Source organism: Bufo bufo, chromosome 8 (assembly GCF_905171765.1).
Source record: "Bufo bufo chromosome 8, aBufBuf1.1, whole genome shotgun sequence".
Classification (NCBI taxonomy): domain Eukaryota; kingdom Metazoa; phylum Chordata; class Amphibia; order Anura; family Bufonidae; genus Bufo; species Bufo bufo.
This window is the reverse complement of record NC_053396.1, coordinates 45,802,522-45,821,797: the sequence shown is the minus strand read 5'-3', so window position 1 is coordinate 45,821,797 and position 19,276 is coordinate 45,802,522. Positions and strand designations below refer to the sequence as shown.

At 44.7% G+C, this 19,276-nt stretch overlaps 1 protein-coding gene across 1 annotated transcript in view; it reads left to right on the top strand.

The window, feature by feature from the left end:
* ASTN2 (astrotactin 2) overlaps positions 1–19,276 on the top strand; it is a 945,680-nt gene that overhangs the window by 461,225 nt on the left and 465,179 nt on the right. Inside the window, exons 7-8 of the mRNA XM_040442406.1 lie at positions 7,919–8,003; positions 11,750–11,824. Of these exons, the coding sequence (XP_040298340.1) occupies positions 7,919–8,003; positions 11,750–11,824 (160 nt within the window). The remainder of the gene's footprint in view (positions 1–7,918; positions 8,004–11,749; positions 11,825–19,276) is intronic.

The window sequence follows — 19,276 nt, the reverse complement described above, 5'->3', positions numbered from 1 at the left end:
TGAAGAGACTGTGCGAGCAGCAGCAGGCCATAGTGGAGTTTCAGCTGCAGCACACATGGGTGAGTCGCACTGCGGAACAGCACCACTTCACCACCAATGACTGGGCCTCCATGCGAGACCTGTGTGCCCTGTTGCGCTGTTTCGAGTACTCCACCAACATGGCCTGTGGCGATAACGCCGTTATCAGCGTTACAATACCACTTCTATGTCTCCTTGAGAAAACACTTAGGGCGATGATGGAAGAGGATGTGGCCCAGGACGAGGAGGAGAAAGAGGGGTCATCTCTAACACTTTCAGGCCAGTCTTTTAGAAGTGGCTCAGAAAGAGGATTTTTGCAACAGTAGAGGCCAGGTACAAATTTGGCCAGCCAGGGCCCACTACTGGAGGACGAGGAGGAGGAGGAGGATGGGGATGAAGCATGTTCACAGCGGAGTGGCATCCAACGCAGCTCGGGCCCATCACTGGTGCATGGCTGGGGGGATACGGAGGACGCAGACGATATGCCTCCCACAGAGGACAGCTTGTCCTTACCTCTGGGCAGCCTGGCACACATGAGCGACTACATGCTGCAGTGCCTGCGCAATGACCGCAGAGTTGCCCACATTTTAACGTGTGCTGACTACTGGATGGCTACCCTGCTGGATCCCCGTTACAAAGACAATGTGCCGTCCTTAATTCCCTCAGTGGAGCGTGATCGGAAGATGCGCGACTTCAGGCGCACGCTGGTAGACGCGCTCATGAGAGCATTCCCGACTGACGCCGGGGGACAAGTGGAAGCACAAGGCAAAGGCAGGGGAGGAGGAAGAGGTCACCAATGCAGCTGTGTCAGCGCCAGCACCTCAGAAGGCAGGGTTAGCATGGCCGACATGTGGAAAAGCTTTGTCACCTCGCCGCAACAACCGGCCCCGCAACAACCGGCCCCAACTGCTGATATGGAGCGTGTTAGCAGGAGGCAGCATTTGAACAACATGGTGGAACAGTACCTGTGCACACGACTACACGTACTGACTGATGGTTCTCCCCTATTCAACTTCTGGGTCTCCAAATTGTCCACATGGCCAGAGCTTGCCCTGTATGCCTTGGAGGTGCTGGCCTGCCCTGCAGCCAGTGTACTCTCTGAACGTGTGTTCAGCACGGCAGGAGGCGTCATTACAGACAGACGCAGCCGCCTGTCTACAGCCAACGTGGACAAGCTCACGTTCATTAAAATGAACCAGGCTTGGATCCCTCAGGATCTGTACCTTGTGCAGAATAGACAGTTCTAACAGCCTCAACCATCCATCCTTGTACTCAAGTGCACTTATTCCTTTATTTTTAATTTTTATATGTCCCAATATTTTGTGGGATACCCCTATGTAAAAATGCTAAATAACACACATCTGTGTTGGCTACCTATTCCTCCTTCACCGCCGCTTCCACCTAGACCGCCACGTGAGCCTACATGGCCACATCCACCCATTCACCGCCTCCTCAACCTCCTACATCATTCCTAATTTTTATTTTTTTAATGTCTTTTATGTTTTTTTAATTCATTTCCCTATCCACATTTGTTTGCAGAGCATTTGCCATGCTCTTAAGCACATTTTGCTGCCTTTTGCAGCCCTCTAGCTTTTTCCATGACATTTTTACAGCCATTTTAGTGCTCAAAAGTTCGGGTCCCCATTGACTTCAATGGGGTTCGGGGTCAAGTTCGGGTACCAAACCCGAATTTTTTTTTCAAGTTCGGCCGAACCTGCCAAACACGAACATCCAGGTGTCCGCTCAACTCTACTCCTGAGCTCCACTGTCAGATGAAGGTAATCCATTCCACCTGGCAGTGCTGGCTGGTTTTATGCCTGGCAAAGCCCAGCCTGGAACGTGGGGAGTAGTGACCCACCCAGCACTTTGAATACTCCCAGTAAGATCCGTCCCGGATCAGTTATTATAGCCATGCTAAGTATCAAGGTGTCAAACAGCCACTGCTGCTGACACATAAAAAACTGATCTTACTCCACCGAGGCCAGAAACCTCGATGACACGTACCTATCATCCACGATGATTCCTTGTACCTTCTTACAGCCCTAACAGCAGTTTACCACCACATGTGGTGTGTTTCTGTAAACTGCAGAATCAGGGTAATAAATATTCAGTTTTCTTTGGCTGTTAAACCTTGCTGTGTTACAGGGAAAAATAGATTAAAATGGAAAATCTGCAAAAAAAAGTCAAATTTTGAAATTTCACCTCCATTTTCCATTAATTCTTGTGGAACACCTAAAGGGTTAACAAAGTTTGTAAAATCAGTTTTGAATACCTTGAGGGTGTAGTTTCTAAAATGGTGTCATCTATGGGTGGTTTCTACTGTGTAAGCCCCATAAAGTGACTTCATAACTGAACTGGTCCTTAAAAAGAGGGTTTTGGAAATTTGCTTTAATTTTAAGAATTGCTTCTAAAATTCGAAGCCTTCTAACGTCCTAAAAAAAAAAAAGACGTTTACATAATGATGCCAACATGAAGTAGACACCTGGGGAATGTACAATAGCAACTTTTTTTTACGAGGTATCACAATCTGCTTTGAAAGCAGAGACAATCAAATTTAAAAATGGTGAATTTATTCTAATTTTCTGTAAATTATGACATTTTTTTATAAATAAAAGTGAACCATATTGACTCTAATTAATCACTAACATAAAGTACAAAATTTCACAAGAAAACAATTTCGAATTGCTTATATAAGTAAAAGCGTTCCAGAGTTATTACTAAGTAAAGTGAAACGCCAGATTTGCAAAATGTGGCTTGGTCCTTATGGTGAAAACTGGCTTGGTCTTGAAGGGGTTAAAGACGACTTTTCAACACAAAATGCAATGCAATCTGAAAGCGCCATGATATAGAGCAGGGGTCAGAAACCTTTGGCACTCCAGCTGTGATAAAAATACAACTCCCTGCATGCACACTACTTGCTTGTCTGTTCTCAGAACTCCCTAAGAAGTGAATGGAGCATGCTGGGAGTTGTAGTTTCACAACAGCTGGGATGCCGGAGGTTTCTGAGCAAAATGAGCTTAGAAGATTGATGTATAGTTTTATGAGAAAATATTCAGTACAACCTGTAATTTATACATTTATATCTCTGCTTTTTCCACTTACTGTGAATACATATCGGTGCAGGAGGAGGGGTTACCAGTGACTGACAGCTATCCCCAGGGCCGGTGCCACCTGTAAGACGACCTAGCCAGCCGCCTAGGGCGCAATTTAGCAGGGGGCGCCGGAACCGTGCAGTTTAAAAAATAAAAAAACGTTTGGTTAAGTGGCCAGCAGCGCCCCTCATGCTGCGCTCTAGTAAGCAGGGCCGGCGCTTCCATAGAGTCCTTAGGGGCCCCCCCGCGCCGGCCCACAACTAACTATAGGCAGGACACGTGTCACACGGAGATGAGCGCTTCCATTGTGGAAGCGCTGATCTCCAGTCATCTGTATCGCCGTCCTCAGGACAGCGATACAGATGGCTGTGCAGCAGGGCAGGGGAGGGAGAGGTGTGTCCCTTCCCCTTCCTCTGATAGGCTGCAGGCACTAGGCCGGCAGCCTATCAGAGGCCGGCACAGGCGGTGCGATGACGTAATCGCGCCGCCTGAGCCCTGAGCCGTACAGCGCGGGACACAGGCCAGAAGAGGCCTGCATCGCATCGCTGACATGGAGGTAAGTATAAGTGTTTATTTTTTGGCACATGATATAGTGGGGGCTCTGGCTACTGGCACATGATATAGGGGGGGCTCTGGCTACTGGCACATGATATGGGGGGGCTCTTCTTACTGACACATGATGGTGGGGGGGGTTCTTATTACTGGCACATGATTGGGGGAATCTATGAGGGCACATTTTACTGGCACATTATTTGGGGACATCTATGGGGGCACTAATTACTGGCACATTATTGGTGGGCACTAAAGGGGCATCTACTGAGGCCACAAAGAACGGCTATTTTATATGGGGTCTCTGTATAGGGGCATTTTATACTGGGACACATTATGGTGGGTACTATGGGGAAGGTGGGAGAGGAGTACTATGGGGTCATCTACAGGGGCACTGAGAAGGGGTATTTTATACTTGAAAATTATGGGGGACACTGAGGGCATCTACTGGGGCACTATATATGGGGCATTTTTATACTGGTACATTATGGGGGCACTAGGAGGGAGGAGGAGAGGAGCACTATGGACCCCCTAGTAGCAGCACCAGCCTCTCCCTGCTCTGCTATCCCTCTGCCCCTTCTCCAAATCCTTATTATGAAATCTTTCTCATTAGGATAAAACACAACATCAGCTCCGCCGAGCCCCCGGCCAAAGTGTTGAAGTGGCGTCCGAGCCTACACTGTGCCCCGCAATATACAGTTTCTTCTTTAAATGTCATCAAGTGTCATGGGAGGGGGGGCCTTATTGTTTTTCGCCCCAGGCTTGTTTCTTTAGCTATGGCTTAAGTTTATGGTAGTTATTCTCCACCATTCTTAATAGGGGGCTTTATTGCAATATATAACTCTCTTTTAATTTAAATGCTGAGAAAGGGGTGGAACATATGTGATGCCATGATAGGGGCAGATCATCTGATAAGGGGGGGGCGGCAATTTTTATCTTGCCTAGGGTGGCAAAAATCCTTGCACCGGTCCTGGCAATTCCTCTATGTACACATATATATATATATATATATATATATATATATATATCAATCCGCTCAGCTTCTCCTGCTCTATAACGTGGTGCTTTCAAATTGCTGCATTTTTTGGTGACAGGTCCTCTTTAAGGTTCTTTGCATGAGGAACAATATAATGTCATCAACAGAATCGGCCCACCTGGGCCCAGAATTTTATCTATGTATATTATAAGGATTTTCTAATTCCCCTGCTCGCCTTACTGACCCATAAGAAGACACAAGCTGTTTTATGGAGTCCTGTATCTGTAACTTTTCTTGACTGAATGTATACTGTCGTCAGGCAACCTGTACTTTACAGATGGATCGTGATTGTCCATATTGCTTCCTTTGCTGGCTGGATTCATTTTTCCATCACATTATGCATTGCTTGTTTCCATGGTTACGACCACCCTATCGTGCTTGCACACTATAGGAAAAGACGCTGTCCTATGTGCGCTGCCATGGTCCTGGCCACCAGAGAAGCCTGCACTTTTTCCTAGCAAGCACAACCATTACTGATGGATTGCAGGGTGGTCGTAACCATGGAAACTAGTATAATGTGATGGCGAAATAAATCCAGGCAGCAAAGGAAGCAATATGGATAATAACAATACATTAGTAAGTGCCTTGTATTAACTTTCTCTACATGATAAATGCTATTTGCTTGAGTGAGACAACCCCTTTAATCTACCTTACAGTGGAACTTCTATTTAAAGGGAATACGTGTTAAATGCAATATTTTTTTCCCTCAATTACATGTATATCTGTAGAACAGAATGAATGTATTTAATAGTTTTGAATTCTTGGTTCAATATTATTATTTTTTTAAGTTTTAAAAACTTCCCGACGGCGGTATATTGGAGGCATAAACTTCCTTGCTGTATTATGTATACAGACGATGCAGAAGAGTGCGTATGCCTTATCGGAGCTGCAATGAATAGGAGTTGATGCACAGTGCTCCACAGTTCTTATTATAGAAATTTCCATTAATCCTGGCATGTGCTCGAAAACAGGCATGCTCAACCTGCGGCCCTCCATCTGTCGCAAAACTACAGCTCCCAGCATGCCCTAATAGGTGTAGGCTGTCCATGCATGCTGGGAGTTGTAGTTTTGCAACAGCTGGAGGGCTGCAGGTTGCGCAGCTCCCTGCTCTATAACCAGGGCCGCCTCCAGGTTAATGTGGGCCCTTGGGCGATAAATCTCAGTGGGCCCCCCACGCAGTATATTGACCCCACAGTAGCCCTCCAGTCAGAATAATGATCTCTAGTCGCCACCCATTCAGAATATTGCCCCCCCAGTGGCCCCCACACAGGGGGTTATACTGTATGGAGGGGGCACTGGGAATCATTATACTGTATGGGGGTCACTGGGGCTCATTATACTGTATAAGAGGCCCTCACTATCTAGAACTGACTGGGCCCCACAGCAAATTTTTGTACGAATACGAAATCCCCCTAGTGGGTTCACATCACGTTTTTCTATCCATTTGATGTATTCAAAAAAGGTACTGTATACAAATGTGCAGCACACCACATTTTTGGATCCTGCAGAGTCCAGTAAAAAATACATACTTTGTCCATTCACACGTCCGCAAAACGGGTCCGCATCCGTTCCGCAATTTTTCAGAACAGGTGCGGACCCATTCATTTTCAATGGGACCGAAATGTGCTGTCCTCATCCGCATTTGCGGATCCGTACTTCTGGATCCGCACTTCCGTTCCGCAAAAAAATAGAACATGTCCTGTTCTTGTCCACAATTGCGGACAAGAAAAGGCATTTTCTATGAGAGTGCCGGCGATGTGCGGATCCGCAAAACACATACGGACGTGTGAATGGACCCTAACATATATGTTTTTTTACTGTGGAACTGTATGGTCTGAGGCAATTATACATTTTTGGTATACATTAAACGGATGGCAAAAATGTTATATGAACCCAGCCTTAGTGTCATAATAAGCACTAGTACACAGCGGGACAGAGAGGGGGGCCGCCATGTACTGGCAGAGCATACAGCCTGGTCCTGGTGGTCAGCAATCTGCAACTTTTCCCCACTCATGCCAGGTCTAAAAAAGGAGGCGTAGGCAGGGGAGGGGATACAGTTATGGCCATACAGTTATTGGATAACACCTCCATACAGTGACCAGATAAAACCGCCATAGAGTAACTAGATAACACCGTCATACAGTGACTAGATAGCACCACCATACAGTGACCGGAAAAAAGGGTATAAGAGGGCACAGTACAGGGAATGACTAGGGGCACTGTACAGGGTATGGTAAGAGGGCACAATGAAGGGTATAAGGGGGCATAGTACAGGGTGGAGGGCACAGTCATGTGACCCTGTGACATTAGAATGTCCTTATGGTGCATGCAGTTTAGACATCACCATAATGAATAGTAGAGGAGTCAGACAGGTGAACGGGGCCATGGAGGGACAGGAAAGGTGGACACAGCAAGTAGGTTAAAGGGGCTCTGAATGGGTTCATACAAGAAGTAGTGGCAGGAGGTCTGTGCAGGACAGCAATAGGAGATAGTAGGGTGGAACAGGAGCACTGGAGACAGCAAGGGCTCCATGAGGATGGGATAGGAGAAGGACAGGGGTAGGTAGGTGTCTTGGAGGCAAACTGCTTAATGAGGCAGTAAAACAACCAAATAGCATGAAGCTGCGGGTCTACTATAGCATCCAGCAGCAATTTGAAGAGTTCCCTGACATCCTCCCCCCCACTCCTGTCCCACAGAAAAGAGACAGTCACAATGCAGACTCACTCACATACGTGTCTGCATCTCTTCACACTTCTGCCCAGCTGGGGTCTATCTCCTCCTCAGGCAGTATGTCCTGTGTAGAGGGTGCATGTCTGAAGCTCCACAGCATGGAAGCTTGTAAGTGGGACAGCGGCAGCTGGACTCTGCATGCTGCTGAAAAAGGCTTACTAAGCTCCCTGTGCTCCAATAATGAGCGCTTCCATCTGTATTGATGGAAGAGCTCATAGCAGCGCAGTGGGCCCCGGCACTTGCCTGGGTATGCCGGGTGCTGACACCGGCCCTGTCTATAACATTCCCATACAGGTGAATAGAACTGGTTCCAAAATGTGACCATATCATATGGAGTTTATAAATAACAAGTTTTTGTTGCCTATTATGTTGTTCCGTATTGTTGATGTGTGTACAATTTTATTCTCTGCATTTTAACTTTTTGGGAAAGATCACTGATTACACTGGTTGAAAACCTCTTTTTACTGACTTGTGATTATAAATTTGTCCACAGGGGAATGCAGTTGTCACGATGGCTACTCTCCTGATCCAAACCATCCACATTTGTGTGTACGTAGTGACTGGGGACAAAGCCAAGGGTATGTTCCTTTATTAAATCGCATGCTGGCTGATATTGAGCTGCATATAGTATATCTGCATAGAAAGCTAAAATCAAGAAATGCTAGAATCTGTGTACGGTTTATGATTTTCACAGCTTTGCACTGACCCTGAATGGCAGGTATTTGATTTGCAGCCGAATTTCCTTGTGCTTCGTGGTAGCGAATCGATTTTCCCTGAATGGCGGTAAAAAATAAAAAAGATCGTACAAACCGGATTCCAAAAAAGTTGGGACACTAAACAAATTGTGAATAAAAACTGAATGCAATGATGTGGAGATGGCAAATGTCAATATTTTATTTGTAATAGAACGTAGATGACAGATCAAACGTTTAATCCGAGTAAATGTATCATTTTAAAAGAAAATTACGTTGATTCAAAATTTCACGGTGTCAACAAATCCCCAAAAAGTTGGGACAAGTAGCAATAAGAGGCTGGAAAACGTTAATTTGAGCATAACGAAGAGCTGGAAGACCAATTAACACTAATTAGGTCAATTGGCAACATGATTGGGTATAAAAAGAGCTTCTTAGAGTGGCAGTGTCTCTCAGAAGCCAAGATGGGTAGAGGATCACCAATTCCCACAATGTTGCGCAGAAAGATAGTGGAGCAATATCAGAAAGGTGTTACTCAGCGAAAAATTGCAAAGACTTTGCATCTATCATTATCAACTGTGCATAACATCATCCGAAGATTCAGAGAATCTGGAACAATCTCTGTGCGTAAGGGTCAAGGCCGTAAAACCATACTGGATGCCCGTGATCTCCGGGCCCTTAAACGACACTGCACCACAAACAGGAATGCTACTGTAAAGGAAATCACAGAATGGGCTCAGGAATACTTCCAGAAACCATTGTCAGTGAACACAATCCACCGTGCCATCCGCCGTTGCCAGCTGAAACTCTACAGTGCAAAGAAGAAGCCATTTCTAAGCAAGATCCACAAGCTCAGACGTTTTCACTGGGCCAGGGATCATTTAAAATGGAGTTTGGCAAAATGGAAGACTGTTCTGTGGTCAGACGAGTCACGATTCGAAGTTCTTTTTGGAAATCTGGGACGCCATGTCATCCGGACCAAAGAGGACAAGGACAACCCAAGTTGTTATCAACTGGGGGTAAAGAACAGAACTGGATCGCACATCCACAAAGCTATGCTTTGATCTAACCCGCTAATCAGCGCTATATTAAAGTGTACAGCCCCCCATACTGCATGCTATACAAGAGGCATTTGTGTACATTTTGATCAAAAGGCATAAGCCCACTCACCACGCCAAGGTCGCCTCTTTGAGTGGGACCTACTCTGAAAAAGGCGCGGCGACCATGCGGTGACAAGGCGGCACTGCCCTAGTAGGTGGCGGGATTTAGGAGTCAAACAGCACCTCTGCTGTCTGATTATGCCACCCATGGCACTGGGTCCCACCAACCCACCAGCACAGCGCCACAAAAACAAAGGCCACCACGCAGTACTGCACCATGTGAACAGTTGTCTAACACAACATGTCCATTACTATCAGAAGCTCCAGGTCAATGACCACTATATGCAGACCAATGTGATTAAAACCACCTGTGCTAAATGAAAGATTCACATAATTATCTGGTGGTAAAGAACAGAACTGGATCGCACATCCACAATGCTATGCTTTGATCTAACTCGCTACTCAGCGCTATATTAAAGTGTACAGCCCCCCATACTGCATGCTATACAAGAGGCATTCGGCACAGGTGGGGGGCTGTACACTTTAATATAGCGCTGAGTAGCGAGTTAGATCAAAGCATAGCATTGTGGATGTGCGATCCAGTTCTGTTCTTTACCCCCAGACAAGTTATTATCAACGCTCAGTTCAGAAGCCTGCATCTCTGATGGTATGGGGTTGCATGAGTGCGTGTGGCATGGGCAGCTTGCATGTCTGGAAAGGCACCATCAATGCAGAAAAGTATATTCAGGTTCTAGAACAACATATGCTCCCATCCAGACGTCATCTCTTTCAGGGAAGACCCTGCATTTTTCAACAAGATAATGCCAGACCACATTCTGCATCAATCACAACATCATGGCTGCGTAGGAGAAGGATCCGGGTACTGAAATGGCCAGTCTGCAGTCCAGATCTTTCACCTATAGAGAACATTTGGCGCATCATAAAGAGGAAGGTGCAACAAAGAAGGCCCAAGACGATTGAACAGTTAGAGGCCTGTATTAGACAAGAATGGGAGAGCATTCCTATTTCTAAACTTGAGAAACTGGTCTCCTCGGTCCCCAGACGTCTGTTGAGTGTTGTAAGAAGCACACAGTGCTGAAAATGGCCTTGTCCCAACTTTTTTGGGATTTGTTGACACCATGAAATTCTGATTCAACATATTTTTCCCTTAAAATGGTACATTTTCTCAATTTAAACTTTTGTTCCGTGATTTATGTTCTATTCTGAATAAAATATTAGAAGTTGGCACCTCCACATCATTGCATTCAGTTTTTATTCACGATTTGTATGGTGTCCCAACTTTTTTGGAATCCGATTTGTACTTAACTCATCCGTTTGATCATCTTGATTGAAGATCTCGCACGAAATCCCGTGCGTGGTGACGTATGAAGTCATCACGGGGCGCACAAAATTTTGAGACAGATCTTCAATGACGATGGCAGAGCTCTTCGATATGAAATGGATGAGGTAAGTATGATTTTATAATTTTCTTTATTTATTTTACACTGTAATATCAATGTCAGATGCTGCGATCAGCTATGAATGCGACATCTGAGGGGTACAATGACGGGGGGCGGCACAATCACCGCTCCCTGTCATTTACTTTTAATCCCCTAGTGACCAACCTGTTTTGGGCCTTAATGACCAAGTGATTTTTTTTTTCATTGTAGTTTTTAATGCTACATATTACTTACTGATTTCCTTTTATTAACTCTTTGTGGGAGGGAGATGGGGGGAGAAAAAATACTGCCACTGAGTTTTTACACTATAAATTATGCTACGTTAATTTTTTTTCATAAATAACATGATAACTTTACTTTTTTTTTTTTTTTTTTTAGTTTTACTACTTTTGCCCTGGAGGCACTGACTTCGGCACCTCATAATCTCATTCATGGGGTGTCGATGGGAAACAGAAGGGAGTCTGCTCCCTCTGTGACCACTTATATGCTGCAGGCGCTGTTGCCAATGGTTAAGCAGTTCGGATTGGTGCTTCTGCCAGTCCGGGATGTTAGAGTAGGAGCGCAGCTCTCATGTAAGAGACTTACTCACTAAGGCCTCATGCACACGACCGTTGCCCAGCCGTGGCCATATTGAAGCCCGCAAACAGTGGGTCCGCAATATGGGGGCACCAGCCGTGTGCTCCCCGCATCACAGATGCGGACCCATTCACTTAAACATGTTCTATTTTTTTGCAGTGCGGACGGATCACGGACCCATTTAAGTTGAATGGGTCTCGATCCGTCCCGGCCGCCGCACGGATGTTGCGGTCCCCAATGCACGGAACGGCCGCACAATGGCCGTGTGCATGAGGCCTAAGACTGAGCCACCATAAAAGGGCATATTGGTGGTTACTAAGGGGTTTTAGAGACTGTTTGTTACAACTGGCAGCCATGTGTCTACCCATAGCATATATGTCACTTTGAGATTACTAATGCGGGCTTGACCGAAAAGAACTTGAAATGAGTTGCACACAGTCATCACTAGGCTTTATGGCACATTCTAAATGAATAAATAATCCTCCATTATTTTTAGGCCATGGCCATACAACACTCTGGAAAGAGGCTATGACCTGGTGACAGGACAGCAAGCACCCGAGAAGACCCTCAGGTAAGAATTTCTGCTATAAAATGAGAGTCTATATATTGATTGTGAACAGTATATGGTATGTAAGCTATTTTATAGTATTAATATTGTGGTATTTAATAGTACAGAAAAGACATGCAATTCTACACAGTTTGACACATGCCAACTTATTGGGGCGGAAGATAAGATTATATTTGCTAAAATTTGCATCATGTACCTTTCTAACAGGCCACAGAATAAACATTTTTTGAGAGTGCTTTCTTAAGTAAGTCGGGTCATGCAGGCCCTTTACCATGCATTGCCTGTTTACAAAACTCACTTAAATTGTTAGTATTTTTTATAAAGTTCATAGCAAATGGCATCTTGCCATGGCTGCAGGGCTAGGTACAGAGGAAAACACAACTAGACAGACATTTGTATTTAAGAGGTTGTGCCACAAAAAATATTCTACAGTGTTCAAACCAGCACCTGGATCTGAATACTTTTTTAATTACATATAATAAAAAAATTGCATAGCCAGTGAGTTATTCAATAAAATGTATCTGTATAGCTCCACCTGCTCTTAGTTTTTTTTCTTATTTCTTTGTCCAGCTCACTGAGATGGCCGTGCATGCTCAGTCTCGTCCTTCAACTGCCTCCTGAGCTGTGATAGGGAGAGAGCTGCAGCATAATGGACACCCCCCTGAGCTGTGATAGGGAGAGAGCTGCAGAAGAATGGACACCCCCCCTGAGCTGTGATAGGGAGAGAGCTGCAGCATAATGGACACCCCCCCTGAGCTGTGATAGGGAGAGAGCTGCAGCATAATGGACACCCCCCTGAGCTGTGATAGGGAGAGAGCTGCAGCAGAATGGACACACCCCCTGAGCTGTGATAGGGAGTGATCTGCAGCAGAATGGACACGCCCCCTGAGCTGTAATAGGGAGAGAGCTGCAGAATAATGGACACGCCCCCTGAGCTGTGATAGGGAGAGAGCTGCAGCATAATGGACACCCCCCTGAGCTGTGATAGGGAGAGAGCTGCAGCAGAATAGACACACCCCCTGAGCTGTGATAGGGAGAGAGCTGCAGCATAATGGACACCCCCCTGAGCTGTGATAGGGAGAGAGCTGCAGAAGAATGGACACCCCCCCTGAGCTGTGATAGGGAGAGAGCTGCAGCATAATGGACACCCCCCTGAGCTGTGATAGGGAGAGAGCTGCAGCAGAATGGACACACCCCCTGAGCTGTGATAGGGAGTGATCTGCAGCAGAATGGACACGCCCCCTGAGCTGTAATAGGGAGAGAGCTGCAGAATAATGGACACGCCCCCTGAGCTGTGATAGGGAGAGAGCTGCAGCATAATGGACACCCCCCTGAGCTGTGATAGGGAGAGAGCTGCAGCAGAATAGACACACCCCCTGAGCTGTGATAGGGAGAGAGCTGCAGCAAAATGGACACCCCCCCTGAGCTGTGATAGGGAGAGAGCTGCTGCAGAATGGACACCCCCCCTGAGCTGTGATAGGGAGAGAGCTGCCGAAAAATGGACACCCCCCCTGAGCTGTGATAGGGAGAGTGCTGCAGCAAATGGACACACCCCCTGAGCTGTGATAGGGAGAGAGCTGCAGCAGAATGGACACCCCCCTGAGCTGTGATAGGGAGAGAGCTGCAGCCAAATGGACACGCCCCCTGAGCTGTGATAGGGAGAGAGCTGCAGCAGAAAAGACACTCCCCTTGAGCTGTCAGCTTTATATAAATCTAGCAGAGCTGGAGAGATTTCTGGATCCATGTGAGGTACAGGGCTGGTTCTAGCTTTGTTAGAAAGAGACTGTCATGTACTATATGATGTCTGATTATCATTTTGTACATTAGTCAAGGATAACCCCTTTAACTACATTTGTAATATTATGTAGATTACCTTTTAGCATGTGCCAAAATTTGCAACATTTGTATGACAGAAAACCAATGCAATTCAAATGATAAATCCCCCCCCCCCACAATGTTCCATGGGTGACTGATTAGTAATTTGTATATTCTCATCATTTGATTATTACATTCTGCTTTGTGTAAATGCATTTACATTGCCTAGCATTGTCTCCATAGACATACATCTATAAACTAAGCGACCTTGAAAGAACCGGGAAGGAACTGTGTATGTGTCATTCATTAATAACCCCTTTCAAAATAGAAAAAATAAATAAAATACCCCTAAAACAATGTAAAAGAGGCCTCATATCACAATTGTCTTTGCTAGAAGTTTGCTGGTAAGTGCAATGATCTCCTTCACTAGCCCAATGTTACAATTTAATCCTGTTGCTTGAGGTTTGGTACATTAATCTCCTTGACACGCTTTAATGAGAGTGAAAATTAATCACTGGTCCCAAGAGATATTGGGATTGTGGTGTGAAACTACAAACTGTATCTGCAGCAGAGAAAACAGGATGTTGTTTATTTTGCTTAAGGTAGTAAATCTTATTCAATAAACCATATAAAATTATATTTAATTACACAATGGTTAACCATGGATTTTAACTGTGTTTAACTAACAGTTGCAAATAAATTTACATTGGTCCTGATATGACATTTCTTTCAAATAATTTATTTAAAAAACCTTCCCAAGACTCTCACATTTACCACTATTCTTAGAAGAATATTTTTTCTGGTTTTCCAATTGTCTAAAAGGAGAAAAAAGAATTTCAACTTCTGAGAAATTAAAAAATATACAGAATTCAGAATTAAAAAACTTACCCAAGAACACATCTAAACCAAGTATAGTTTGACATTTGAGGCACAGCATTTGAGCAGGCTGTCCCAGCATTAGACGGCCTGCTGGAGTTCTCTGGATCCGGCGTTGCTGGATGGTACCAGAATGCCCGCTGTCCTCATTAACTATAACGGGGTCCGGCAGAGATCTGGCCACTACCTGGCACACTCAACGGTTTTTGTCTGGCTGATCCTTGGCACTCTGTGCTGGAACAGCCTGCCGGAAGGCTGTGCTGCAAATGTGAAGAAGCTTAAAACAGGCAGATAGTGTGCTAGATCATCGCTAACAAGCGTCTGTAATAATGCAATTAGCGATGATCTGGCAGTGTAACACCGATTACCCGATGAATGAGAAAACACTCGTTCATTAGGCATTTGGAATCTTTCAACAGGTTTAATTTATTTGTTCGTCGGCAGAAGATCACGCTGTGTAATCACAATCTGCTCCCGGCAAACAGTGATCAGTATGGGGACGAGCGATGCCATAATAGATTACTCCTCCCTCTACTGTGGAGGAGATCCTTGCATGTAATAGCAGCAGTCCCTCCGCTAACGAGCAGGCGACTGCTGGGAAGGGACACCTCCCTCCCCGACAATCGCCTCCTAATCTGCAGGTCTAGTACATCCTTAAGCCAAACTGCTGCCATTTTACGAGAGAGCGTGTGACTCACTGATGGCTCAGTGGATGGGTCATAGTTACTATAAAGCAGTCCAGCCAGGACTTGCTGCTGCTTTGTGGGGATATAGATAGGAGAGAGAGTACATCCAACAGAGACTGAGAGATAGTGAAGCACAGAACACAGATGGAGTGGATTTGTGGCAGCGAGTGCGTCTCATAGTGAGGAGAAGAGAATTGATTGCGACATTACAATAAACTGATTTTAGGGAGAGATTGGAATCAGACTCAGTCAGTGTGTTACTTAGGCAGGCACAGGAAGTCATTGCTGGCATTCATGGTTCATGCATTACTGTATTTTTCGCTTTATACGTTTTTGAGGAGGAAAATAAGAAAAAACATATTTTGAACCAAAAGGTGTGCTTTGGGTGGATTTTGAACTAATGGTGGTCTGGGGATGACATTGTTATCGGGGACCTGTGGATAACGCACTGTTATGGGGGCTCTGTGGATGACAATGTTATGGAGGATCTGTGGCTGACACACTGTTATGGGAGATCTGTGGCTGACGCACTGTTATGGGGGATCTGTGGCTGACGCGCTGTTATGGGGGACCTGCGGCTGACGCGCTGTTATGGGGGACCTGTGGATGACACGCTGTTATAGGGGATCTGTGGATGTCACACTGTTCTGGGGATCTGTGGATGTCACACTGTTCTGGGGATCTGTGGATGTCACACTGTTCTGGGGATCTGTGGATGACACACTGTTATGGGGGATCTGTGGATGATGCACTGTTATGTGGGATGTGTGCTGTGACACATAGGGCCATGAGGGGGACCAGCATAAGATGCTATATGTGTGGATGACACACATATAGGATCTTATGCTGGTCCCCCTCATGGCCCTGTTTCAGGCGGTTAGGCTAGTTAATCAAAGGAGAGCGATTGCTTCAGCATTAAAGAAATAGACTTTACATACAAAGAGACTGCTGTGCGCGAGGCCTAGTGTAATACAGTGACTGCAACGGGCCCCGCCGCGAGTTGCAAGCCTCCAGCCCCTCCTCTTATCCCGCATAACTGTAACTGATGTATCGCCGGCCGCGCTGTGCTGCATACCGGCCCGCAATACATCAGTGTCAGCCATGTAAAAATGACACCATCGCTTTATAAGACGCACTGCCATTCCCCCCCCCCACACACACACTTTTGGGGGGAAAAGTGCATCTTATAAAACGAAAAATACAGTTTTCTGAATAACCAATCTTCATCCAATCATTCACAAATCTTCTCCAGTAATATTAATCCTGGTGTTGACAGCATTCTGAAACAGACGTTACAGATGTGACCACTCATTGTTCTGCAGCAAGCATTTACAAGGTACTATTATACTGTATCCAAGTAACATTATTTTTCAAAAAAGGTTTATTTTAAATCCTTATGCTGATTGTTTACCACTGCCTACTGGTACAAACATCATGAACAGTACCACTTTGTGCATCTGACATTACTAATTCTGTCTCAGAGTGTCCTATAGAGATGAGCGAAGTTTTGAAAAATTTGATTCGACAAAATCGATTTGTTCCGAATTAATTTGTCAGGAATTGCTATAAATCAGGTACACCCAGGCCACTGTGCCATACAGTGCGGCCACACGGACTGGTCGTGCTGTGAGTGGATTGCGCCCATGCTGCGGTGAAGAACCGCACAGCCAAGATTAGATTGCAGCTGCCTTTCATTTAATAATGAAGATCGCATTGTATAGTCGGTCTTCATTGTTAATGGCCCCGGGACACCTTTAACCACTTCAGCCCCCCTAGCTTAAACACCCTTAATGACCAGGCCACTTTTTACACTTCTGACCTACACTACTTTTTTGCTCGGTCATGCAACTTACCACCCAAATGAATTTTACCTCCTTTTCTTCTCACTAATAGAGCTTTCATTTGGTGGTATTTCATTGCTGCTGACATTTTTACTTTTTTTGTTATTAATTGAAATTTAACAATTTTTTTGCAAAAAAATGAAATTTTTCACTTTCAGTTGTAAAATTTTGCAAAAAAAACGACATCCATATATAAATTTTTCTCTAAATTTATTGTTCTACATGTCTTTGATAAAAAAAAAGTTTGGGTAAAAAAAAAATGGTTTGGGTAAAAGTTATAGCGTTTACAAACTATGGTACAAAAATGTGAATTTCCGCTTTTTGAAGCAGCTCTGACTTTCTGAGCACCTGTCATGTTTCCTGAGGTTCTACAATGGCCAGACAGTACAAACACCCCACAAATGACCCCATTTCGGAAAGTAGACATCCTAAGGTATTCGCTGATGGGCATAGTGAGTTCATAGAACTTTTTATTTTTTGTCACAAGTTAGTGGAAAATTATGATTTTTTTTTTGGATTTTTTTTTCTTACAAAGTCTTATATTCCACTAACTTGTGACAAAAAATAAAAACTTCCATGAACTCACTATGCCCATCACGAAATACCTGGGGGTGTCTTCTTTCCAAAATGGGGTCACTTGTGGGGTAGTTATACTGCCCTGGCATTTTAGGGGCCCGAATGTGTGAGAAGTAGTTTGAAATCAAAATCTGTAAAAAATGGCCGGTAAAATCCGAAAGGTGCTCTTTGGAATGTGGGCCCCTTTGCCCCCCTAGCTGCAAAAAAGTGTCACACATCTGGTATCGCCGTACTCAGGAGAAGTTGGGCAATGTGATTTGGGGTGTCATTATACATATACCCATGCTGGGTGAGATAAATATCTCGGTCAAATGCCAACTTTGTATAAAAAAATGGGAAAAGTTGTCTTTTGCCAAGATATTTCTGTCACTCAGCATGGCTATATGTAAAAAGACACCCCAAAACACATTGCCCAACTTCTCCTGAGTACGGGGATACCAGATGTGTGACATTTTTTTGCAGCCTAGGTGGGCAAAGGGGCCCACATTCCAAAGAGCACCTTTCGGATTTCACCGGCCATTTTTTACAGATTTTGATTTCAAACCACTTCTCACGCATTCGGCCCCTAAAATGCCAGGGCAGTATAACTACCCCACAAGTGACCCCATTTTGGAAAGAAGACACCCCAAGGTATTTTGTGATGGGCATAGTGAGTTCATGGAAGTTTTTATTTTTTGTCACAAGTTCTGTCTTTTATACCACTGTCTTTTCCTTATATTAAGTGACCCCCCCTTTTTGGTTATTTAGGGGACCTACCTGATTTGTTTTTTTTAGCATTTATATATTTAAAGAAATGTGGGGATTTGTTTTGCTCTTTTGCCACCTGCTGTTCATTTTGTATTTTTGAAGATTTGATCTATTTTTTAACAGATTTTATTAAGTCCTTTGTAAACTTCAAAGGCTACAGCCAGGGGCTGATTGGTCATAGACCTTACAGGGAAATTTCCTGGTGGGCCGATGCCCAGGGGGTCACCTGAGCCCTCATCACGGCCAGCCAGTGGAAGTTTTTGGGGATGTATTTTGTGCTGCTGACAGTATTTTGTGATGGACTGTGGTAATTGGCTCTGTTGGGTTGATATAATGTGCCACAAATGGCGTTTCTGGCGCTCCCTTCCATCAATTTGGACCCACCTACAAAATGGGGCCACTCTTAGTAATTTTTCCATGGCCACTTTAAGCTCCCAGTCCACCCCTGGCTGACTTCTCGAATTCGTAGTTTTAAATACCCTTTTTTGTCATTTATTGCCCCTTTTACACTAACTGTAAGCCAAATGTATTGTTCTAATATACTTTATTCATTTTTGTTTTCCATGTGACATAGGCACCTGAAATCCATACTCCTGTATACTGCTGTGAATGGGAGTACGGAGTCCTCTGTGGCAAGGTGCTCCATAGCAAATTGCTGTTGCTGTCTGTACCACCACTGCCCTCCTAAAGCCTGGCATAGATTTTTTTTTTTAAGTTTTTAGACTAGATTTGATCCAGTGCACAACCACTATTACAACCAAAAAGTTTGGAATTATTTTTTATACAATGAAATTTTTGGCATTTATCGTGTAGAGAAAGTTAATATAAGACACTTACTAATTTATTGTTATTATCCATATTGCTTCCTTTTCTGGCTAAATTCATTTTTCCATCACATTACACTGCTCGTTTCC